The 10295-nt window shown below is 50.1% G+C and overlaps 1 protein-coding gene across 1 annotated transcript in view; it reads left to right on the top strand.

The window, feature by feature from the left end:
* LOC104290498 (Golgi integral membrane protein 4-like) overlaps positions 1–10295 on the top strand; it is a 36661-nt gene that overhangs the window by 3309 nt on the left and 23057 nt on the right. The window contains exons 2-4 of the mRNA XM_009889600.1: positions 5446–5522; positions 6803–6852; positions 8867–8920. Coding sequence (XP_009887902.1) covers positions 5446–5522; positions 6803–6852; positions 8867–8920 — 181 coding nt within the window. The remainder of the gene's footprint in view (positions 1–5445; positions 5523–6802; positions 6853–8866; positions 8921–10295) is intronic.

Genomic DNA, 10295 nt, shown 5'->3' with positions numbered 1-10295 from the left:
TAGATGGGAAGGAAGGGTGCCTTTATAGTACCATCTTCTTCTCTCTGATGTTCCTGATGTGGCCTGACAATGGCACATCAAACTGTTGTCTGGGGTGGAGAAATCTTCTCTCTCGCAACAGGCTGCCATTGCAGTGGGAACGCCGTGCTCCTGTCCAAACCCTTGGTGTCTTTTACCCAATCTGTCTTTCCTGGGCCGTCTCTCTGGATCAGAGCGGGAGGTATGATGAGTCTGGCTTTGGTTCTGCTCCCCGTGTCCCTTGCTCTGGATGATTCATGAGCCCAAGTGACCGGTGCCATGGGTGATTAGTTGTGATGTGACTGGATGGAGACTGGCAGGAGTGTTTGATGCCTCTAACAAGGAGAGCACCAGAGAAGAAAGTTTTTTCTGGGTGATTAGCTATGAGAGGGGAAGGAACACGGCGCAGGCTGGGAGTCAGCGTTGATAGCTGTGCGGAGAGCTGCTTGGAGCTGTGAGCCGTGGGAGTGTGACCGCTCTTTCCACAGTATGTGCTGCTGGCATAGAAATGGACTAACGAACTGTGTACCATCAGTAGCTTTAGCAGAACCAGAGCAGCAAACCTGAGGCCTCTGCTGCCCTGCTCCATGCAAGCGGGGAGCTGGAACGCACTCGTGGCTCTCCCAGGCAGGGGGAAAATGAAATCACTTGAACAGAAAGGGTAAAACCTGGGACTGTCGGCAAGACTGGAATCACTCTCCCTTTGTGGGATCTCTTAAACTGTCCCAGGCAGATGTTTAACTCCGTGCTCTGGGGTATATGAGGGCAACCCCTTCACACAACCAACCTGTTTTCTGTGGTCTTCTAAGCCGAGAACAAGCCGTGGGAGGCCTGACCCATTCGTCTTTCCCAAAGGCAAGGCACTGCAAGGGATTTCATTGTTTCAGCAGTTCAATTCTGCATTTTTAGCTCACTTGGCAGCAGGTGTCGGTGCTTTAGTGCTGAGTTCTGGCTGAATTCCAGCCTGGATTTAGACACTGACCACCCTCCATTCTCTCTTGTAATTGCAAATTGTTAAAGACTTCCTGGCTTCCTGTCCTCTGAAGTTGTACAGTGCCATTTCGGTCTGCTAAGTTGCTGCTGTATTCCGCCACAAAGATAAGTAGAGAGTATGTTATGTGGCACTTACTCGCTGCTTTGTGTAAAGCTGAACCCACCTTTTCTGGGCTCTGGAGACCCGGACGAATGGTGGGAGAGTTACAACTTTTTTTTTTTCCTAATCACTGGAGGTCACTTCAACTTATTTTACATATTAAAAGTGTCAGGAGAGCCAGATTTTGTCTCCTAAATTTCCGAATAGACAGCCTGTGGTATGAAGCTGTTCCTGAAGACTCTTCTGCTTTGTGGTGCTTGCTTTAGGATTTGTGGTTACGGGTGTTGGCACAAGCCTGTTGCTACAGATGCTTTCCTCTGCTTTAGTTTCCCATGTACTATGTGAGATCAATAGCCCCTGGTAGCTTGGGGTCACCTACGCTGACCTTTTCTACACAAAATAGTTTGTTATTTGCCTGGTCCAGTGCTGAGAGTGCTTGACTTTAAGTGAGGGTGTAGCTCTTCAGCTTGCCTCCTGTGGGACACCATGCGCTTTGCCCGTCTGGGTGATGGCGCACAACCTTGCTGGCAGTGAGGATGGCCACTGGGTTCTCTGGCTGCAGAGACCCCGAGAGGTGGGAAACCTGCCCGTGTGGGCTGAGTTTCTAACCCTGATCATAGACTGTGTTCTTCCAGTATACTCAGATTACTAGAAAATGAAATTAAATGCCTGCGGGAGAAACTCCAACATGGGGAGTTCCTCCAAGCCCAGAACTGCTGAGGGAAATGCAAGACTGGAAGCTCAGAGCACGTGAAAGGGCACGGTGAAGCCTGTGACTCACTGGGCATCCCTAATAGTCCCAGCAGCTGTGAGTTCCCTTTGCTCAGGGAGGTTCCCATCACATCAAAGACTTGTCCTCAGGTGCTCTGCTAGATAAGGCTGCGCGAGAGATGCTTGTGGCAGAAACATGAGTGCTTGGAGCTCACAAATCTTTTGGGAAGTGGCTGATGTTCTTAAGATGACAATTTCATCGAACAAGACTTTTTAGCATGTAGTGACAAAGCACCCACGGTCTCTAGTGTGCTTCGCTGGGCTGGGGAGGCCCTCAGGGGGACATCTGAGTAGTCTGTTGGGAAAAGTGTTTCTAAAAATAAAGCTGTCGTGAAGTAGACACTTGGACAGCTGTGGTGATGGGCTTGCTGCTTACCAGTAGGGGAAAATATCCTTCCAGATTGAAAACAAATATTTCTGCTGTAATGCTTTGGAGAATATGGGAGTTTCCTCAATGTAGAGGAAAATAATGAAGTGGCCCAGCCCAGGGGAAGCATCTCCACCGTTGGGATGTCTGTCTTTGTTAGCTAGGGAAGGTGACAAAGAGAAGGAAGGCGATAGTGTGGCTGGTGACAATGGGAGTTCCTGACCTAGGACACTGGCCCCTCTTGCTCCCTGAGGGAGGTCAAAAGTGACAGAGGGAATTAGGTGGGTCAGGGGAGACAGCTTGGATGGGAATGTGTGCCTGGGGACTGGCTCCTCAGCCTGGGGACGGGCTGAGCTGGGCACACGACGAGCCCAGGCTGACCGAGCCTAAAACTCAGTCCTTGTCAAAAAAACAGTGTAGTCCAGGAAAAAAGCTGACTTGCTTGTCTTGTCCTGACGAAGCCTTGATTTCAGGACAGGAAGAGTCACCACCCGGAGGCACTGCAGCTGCTCCACAGGGGACAGTGGGATACAGAGATGTTTGGATTCAGTCTGTGTCTTGAAGCCGGAGCCTCTGCTCCAGCTGCCCTCGGTATCCAGGCTGCTTGCCCACTGGGCTGGCTGGGGCAGTGCCCCCCGGAGGCTTAGGAAGCAGTTGTACTGCAATCCGCAAACCCCTTAGGATTCAACACTTCACCATGCCTGGCTTCATTTATCACTTCTTCTTCCCCTCATTTGCTCAGGCACTCGGCTGTTGCTGGAGATCGCTGTAAACGTTAACAGATCCACCGCTGGTAAACCAAAGTATTGCAAAAATCCCAAGCTTGGACCTAGCCAGCATCATGAGCTTGGCTTAAAAACCATGGAGTTAAACCATGTGGAGGCACTTTTTCTGGGCGGAAAAGGCATTTCCAAGTAGGAAGAAATACACCAGTCGCTGTGAGGGCCCTGGTAAAGCCACCAGAGCTGGATTTGTTGTGATCCAACAGAAGAGAAATACGCAATAGTGAACGAGGCTTTTAAAGAAGCTGGGTAAAATGATTAGACTACTCTCAGGTCCGCTTTGCGTGAAGTTGCAGGGGGATGTGGCTCATAAAGGTGAGGAATGCTTCCCGTGAATGCCCAGCTCTGATTAAAAAGCTCTCCAGCAATGGTCGTGGCTGCAGTACTTTGCTGCCTGGTGACATTAGTCTGCCATGCACTTAGTGTAATGAGCAGATCTGCTGTGAGGAAGAAGCAGTATAAAAATGTAAGGAATAATTGCTGTTTTGCAATGCAGGAGGAAGAGGTGAGGCACAGACAGGCTGTGAGTTCTGTGGCGTTCTGAACTGGGTGGCTCGAAGAGGGAGAAATGGGGTAGGGCAGCAGAAAAACTTTTTCTTTGGGTGTCTTTTTTTTGTTTGCTTTCCTTCAGGGGCTACAGAGGTGTCAGAGCTGCAGATGGTAGAGCAAGGAAGGACTATTCTGATCACAAAGTTTGGTTCTTGTATAGTCTCTACCTCAGCCTTGCAGTTCCTGGATGATCTTTACTATTGTTTAGAAAAATGTCCTACCCTGGTTTTTAGGATGCTGGAACTGCCTATGAGCTCTTTACGCATGTACTGACAGTGACACCTGCACTACTGTAGGCTTGGTGCCACTGAAGGTCAACACCGTAAAATATTAGATATGCACATGGATGTTTTGTCTCTTATTTCCCCAGATTGGAGTGTCTGCTCTCAGGCAGCAAATCACCTGTTAATGGAGGACATAGAATCATAGAATGGTTTAGGTTGGAAGTGACCTTGAAGACCATCCAGTCCCACCCCCTGCCCTGGACAGGGACACCTCCCACAGCCCAGGTTGCTCCAAGCCCCGTCCAACCTGGCCTTGAACACCTTCAGGGATGGGGCAGCCACAGCTTCTTGGGGCAACCTGCCCCAGGGGCTCACCACCCCCACAGTAAAGAATTTCTTCCTACATATGCTGCCTTTGCTGCTCCCGTATGACCCACATGGAGCCGGCAGTCTCTATAGATTCACTTGCAGTGAGAGCACGAGTCACTTGGGGCTCTTGGCTTGCCACGTTTTCAACAAGGGAATGGGTTAGCACTTGTTTTATGTGTGCAAACATCATCCCACTTTGTTCATTATCCTGGAGACTGCATCGTGGCATGACTTGCCCCCAACGATCTTGGCTCTGGAGGCGAGTTTCTGTTGTCACCCCTCCCCTCTGAACTGCTGCCCGGTGCCGTTCTGGCATGGTGGCAGTCTCTGCGAGGAGGGGGTGGAAGAGCCTGTTGCAGCTGAGTACTGGGACTCGGGGAAAGCTCTTGGTTAGCATTCAGATGACAGAGTGGATTAAAGTCGCCATCCATCAGGAAGCTTCTCTGGCACTTTCATTTGTCATGTGGCTGCTGTACGAGGCAGTCTCATCCCTGAAGCAACCTCATCCCTCTCCCTTCTCGGCCCCTGTGCAGAGTGCGGATGCTCTTTTGTGCGTAATGGGAGAGGGAGATGCTCGGCTCGCTTTTCTTTAGTGGCCTGAGGGCCAGTTAATGGTTGGGTTGTGGAGGGGGAGAAAACATCTCTCCTGCACGCTGCTGATGCCTTTACAGAACAGATGACCTGGAAGGCTCTGGCCATCTTGAGCCTGGTAATGGATTTGGTCTGCAAATACGTGGTTTAGCCACTGGCCACTAAAGCCAGCTCTTGGGCTTCACAGCTTAGACTCCAAAGCAAAACCTGAGTGCAAATACAGGATGACAGACTGGTGTGTTATATCAGAAATATCCGTTGTCTTTAGTCCACCCGCCTCCACCCTGCTACAGACCTTACTTACCTGTTCGGAGTTGACAGAAGTGCAAACAGCTTGTAGCTGGGCCTGACCCTTTCGTTGTTTAGGACATCGGGTATCTGCGTGTGTTTCAGGACTGTTGACTTGCTTGGTCTGGATTTTACATGTGAGCTACTGTGTGCTTAAGCCTAGAAACCCAGAGTGATGCAGGCTGTTCAAAACAGGAAAGGCTCTTTTGCCCAAGTGTGCTTGCTTGGGCACTTGCTGGCCTGGTCCACGGCAGAGTTTGAGGTCCACGTGTTGCATGACCTGCGAGACATTCCCTGTTTTGGGGGGGGGGGGGGGAAACCAAAAACAATAAAACAAAAACGTGGGAAGAAATGTCAGGATTTGTCTCATGCTCTGCCTCTTTCTGCTTCCCTAGTTGTGTACGAGCACAGATCCCGGCTAGAACGATCCTTGCAGAAGGAGCGAGGGGAACACAAGAAGACGAAGGAAGGTGAGTTTCTTGCATGGGTGGCGTAGCGGTGGCCAGCCAACCCTCCAGCTCTCCTGTGGGGAGATGTCTGTACTCTACCCAGAGCACTTTCTGCCTGCAAGGCTGTGTGTGGATGTTATTGAACAACCCCCAGGTGAGACTCATCCCTGGCGTGTACTTAGAGAATAGTTAACTGACTTGTCACAGGCAAAGGGCGATGGGAGGTGGGTTCTGTTCTCTCATATTCCTACATATGTCCTCAGTCTAATCTGTGAGTAATAGTACCCATAATGTGGTTTTCGAGCGCTTTAAGTGACAGCTAAACCTGGCACTAGACTGTGCTTTTTTTTTTTCTTGGAAATACGGAAGCTTTCTTATAAAAGTGATGCGATGATGCTGAGCACTGCAAGTGCTTAATAATATTAGCGTCACTGCACTCTCTAAGAAGTGGACAATACAGACTGTCAGATCCTTTAAAGTTGGTCTACAAAAGTAGATAGACATGTGCAGGATATTTTAAGACCATGAAATACAACAGGGAGTAGAAAGCGAATAATTAGCTCCTGTACCTTTCAGTGGAGTGGTGTGCATGGATGTCAGAGCCCTTGGCACCTGATTGTTGTTGGCAACTTAATAGCTTGGTTTTTATCTTCAAAACTGGTATGTGGAGTAACATCACTACTCCTTATTCCTATATGCACTGTGTTTCTGGAAATGCTGACATGGAGCTTCCAGGTTTGGCTGTAGCTAGGTGGCTACCTAGCTAAGGGAGAAGATGCATTGCTGTCTCTTCTTTCTTATTTGGTGAGGACTGGCTGAGAAAATGAAGCATCCTAACAAATGTTATCTTGTCATGGGACCTTCCCATTTTAAGAAGGTGGTGCAGATGAGACCAGCAGATGAGTTCCTTGGTCTCACAGAAGCTTTGATTTCTCTTTTCCAGAGTCATCTCTCGTTTCAGAGCTCCCCCCTTCCCCCAAATCCTTACAGAGCTTCAGTGACCTCAAAATGTAGCTGTTTGAGTGCTGAAGTAGGAAGTCACCAAAGCACTTGCCTGTAGAATGGGAAAGGAAGGACGTTTGGGCCAGTCTAGATGGGTGGACAGCTCTCACGGAAAACACTACCATCTTTGAGGGCATTGAGTGGAGTTTCCTAGCAGCATCTGCATTCCAGCTTGTTGAGTTGCCACCTTTTGCTCAGCAAGGGGCTGATTTTTCTCCTTCCCTCCCCACACCGGAATATAAACCAGATCCTTGTTAAATTCCAGCTTATTAATTTGTCTTCTCTTCTTCCATTTCTAGATTTTTTAGTGTATAAGTTAGAAGCTCAGGAAGCTCTCAACAAGGAGAAGGTAGGTATGGTTTATTCCTCAGAGTGTGTGTGTGTGTCCTAATGGTAAAGATTTTTCTAGCACCACCGCAGTTGTGAGGCCAGTGCTGCTGCCCGGAAGGCACGAGAGACTAGGAGTGTGTATGGTACAAGATGAACTTTGGCTGACTCCACCTTGCATGGCTGTTGGTGTGTGAGAATTTACTTCATCTTGGCGAAAGACTGTGTTGTGCTGGAGCTCCCATGTGTGAGAGCAGAGTAGATGACTTGAAAGTCAGCTCCTGGTCTAGCAGGGAGTCCGGGGCTGCAGTCTGGAAAGAGAACTGCTGTTTCATGGTACAGAAGAGTCCTGGGGAGACTGAATGCAAGGCACACCACAGGGAACGTGGAGAAGAAAGGCCATGGTGTTGTTGGGGAAAGCATATCCATTGTTTTCTGTCTCCAGGGACTGTCAAATGATTTCCACTAGCCTGTGGACTTCACGTTTGCCAGGGAAAAGAAGGAATCTTCAGTGAGGGTTAGGAAGAAATGCATCCCTGGGTTACAGTCTGTCGCATTGCCTTGAAGTGATAAGGCTGGTTTTATTCCTTTCTCCAAGCATCTGTTGATGTGATGCTGGAGAAGAGGAATTGCACAGATCCCAGCAGATGGTTGTAAAACTGCACATAATGGGAAAAGCTGCAGCATGTTCCCTCTTAGGTGCCACTGCTGCTGTGGGAAATGTCCCACTTCCAGGTAGGTTTGGTGGCCAGCCCAGCCCAAACCACGACAGGACTCGGGCTTTGAGCACAGGTGGCTGATGGCTTTCACGCCAGCTTTGGGAGTCCTGGTGGACAACAGGATGCCCGTGAGCCAGCAATGTGCCCTGGTGGCCAAGAAGGCCAATGGCATCCTGGGCTGCATCAAGAAGAGTGTGGCCAGCAGGGCGAGGGAGGTCATCCTCCCCCTCTGCTCTGCCCTGGGGAGGCCCCATCTGGAGCGCTGTGTCCAGTTCGGGGCTCCCCGGGTCAAGAAGGACAGGGAACTGCTGGAGAGGGTCCAGCAAAGGGCTACAGACATGATGAGGGGACTGGAGCATCCTTCTGCTGAGGAAAGGCTGAGGGACTTGGGGCTTTTCAGTCTGGAGGAAAGAAGGCTGAGGGGGGATCTTATCAACGCTTATCAATCCTTCAAGGGAGGTGCCGGGGAATGGGAACAGTCTGTTTCCAGTGGTGCCCAGTGATGGGACAAGAGGGAACGGGCACAAACGTGACCACATCCCAAACCCGCCTGGACGCCGTCCTGTGCCACTGCTGGAGGTGCCCCTGCTCTGGCGGGGGGTGGACTGGGGGACCTCCAGAGGACCCTTCCAACCCTGACCAGTTGGGATTCTGTGCAATGCTGGTGCTACAGTGAAGAATGGTGCCCTGGCAACAAAAGGGAAGAAGGTGACCCTTTGCAAGGCGTATCCAGATCTGTTAAACTGGTATGGACCCTCTGTGGACAATGTAAATCCCTCTCCACTGCTGGTTTGTCTTGGTTGAGCTTAGTTTGATAGCTGTACCTAGTTACAGGAGGTTCACTTTAGGTTCACTCAATTGCTTCGTGACCAATTTTTGTGTTAAATGGTGCAATTTCTGTGTGTAGGCGAAAGCCTCAGCTCCGGCGCTGTCTGCCTCCCCCTCAGCCGCCGCCGAGCGCTCAGCCTGCTTTGGGGGGTTTTGCTGTGCAGAGCTCTCCCGGCGCGGGGCCGCCCTCGCTAAAGAACCGAAGACTGGGGGGAAAAACCCCTCTGAATGCAAATTGAGAGTGCAATTAATTAGCTGGTGGGTAGGTTGCTTTGAAAGGGCGCTTTTCCAGCCAACCTCAGGCTGCATGTTCTGCTGGTCACCTTGGCAGGCTTGTTCCCAGTCACCGTCCCAGACTGGTCCCAGTGCGAGCCTGTGTGTGGGAAGGGTTGGTGGGAACCGGCTGTTGGTGCAGCGGCTGGGCGGGTGTTGATGTGTGTTTCTCCTGTTTTTTTCCTGGGATCTAATGGCTGCTTTTTTTCATTCCAGCAAGATTCTATGAACAGATATGGGGCCCTCAGTTCCCAGCACAAGATACTGAAGGTAAGGGACCAGTCTGGTTCCACGTTCTCTCCAGCTGCTGTGGGTTAAAGAACGCTCCCTGGAAGGAGAGTGGGTGCTTTTGCGTACCAGAAATGCCCAGGAGAGAGCAAGGGTTTCCTGCTGCTAGAGCCAGCGCGGAGGGAGGAGACCACACAGTGATGTTGATCTACATTCCTTCCTGACTATTCAGGTTCATGGGAGTTTCCTATTTATTCTGTTGGGCTTTGTGTCAGATTACAGCCTTCACCTATACCTCGTTTCAATGGTAGCCTTTGTGCACTTTATCGCACAGGAGTTCTGTTGTTCAGTATGTTCTTTTCTGGGTCTCTTAGTGTGGAAATGGGTCTATTCATCGTCGCTTGCCCTTTGGGCTCGTACAGTGTTTTCCAGTCCATGTAAGAGGCTCAGAGGGGGGCGGCTTGTAGCGTTTTATAGCTTATCACATGCTCTACCTGAAGCATGTCTTGATGGTAAGGTTTGCTTTTGTTAGAGCAGCGTGACTGTGGCTGGTGATGGTGGTTTTTAAACATTTTTAGTTGGAGCATTGGCAGTGAAACGGTAATTTAACTCTGGGCTGTAGAAAGAGGGCCGGGTTCCAGCAGCCCTTAGCACCGCTGGGTTGTGTTTCCTGAGCAGAGCCGGACCTCCAGCTGCCTGGCTTTTGGATCCAAACTTCGGGAAAAGGGAAGTACAGTTCTGTCTCTTGGGTATTATCCAGCACTGCGGATTCTGGGAACGCTTCGCAATAGTAATGGTCCTCTTCAGAGCAACTGCCATCTGAGCAGACCACTCCGGTTTGCTTGTCTCAAGGGGACAGTGAGACCATTTCGTCTTGGCTCCCTTTCTCTTGCTTCCTTTTATTGGGGGGGGGGGGGAATAATCTATTTTTTTTTTAACTATATTTACAGCTGCTGAAAGACAGGCCAGCCCTTGGGACTGCAGTGTAGTAAATTTTAGCCTCCCCCTCCTCCCCCCACCCAAGAAAAGCAGTATTCAGCTCAACTTCTAGTTAGTTATGAGACTGAGTAACACTTCTGTTACTGGAGCACAGGCGAAAAATGCTTCCTGCTGGTACGATCTCCCTCAGGAGGAAGATTGCTGCCAGCAATATCATTACCAAGGCGGTAGACATGTAATGCTGAACAGAAGCAACTAACTCTGTTAAGCTGGAGGTCCCAAATATGACCAAAAACTTCCAAAAAGCCACATCAGCATACCTGGCTTTGGTGTGTCTGGCCACTGCTGTCATTCTGATCTGTATTGAAGTCCCCTATGTCTGATGAACATCTGCAGGTGACACACCAGACTGAAAGGAGCAAAGGGCTTGATTTGGTCCACAAATAGCCGCTGCAGCACTTGCCTGTGTCTGGATTCC

The sequence above is a fragment of the Charadrius vociferus genome, unplaced genomic scaffold (assembly GCF_000708025.1).
Source record: "Charadrius vociferus isolate BGI_N301 unplaced genomic scaffold, ASM70802v2 scaffold477, whole genome shotgun sequence".
Lineage (NCBI taxonomy): Eukaryota > Metazoa > Chordata > Aves > Charadriiformes > Charadriidae > Charadrius > Charadrius vociferus.
Note: the sequence above shows the minus strand (reverse complement) of the source record. Positions and strands in the feature narration are given on the sequence as shown.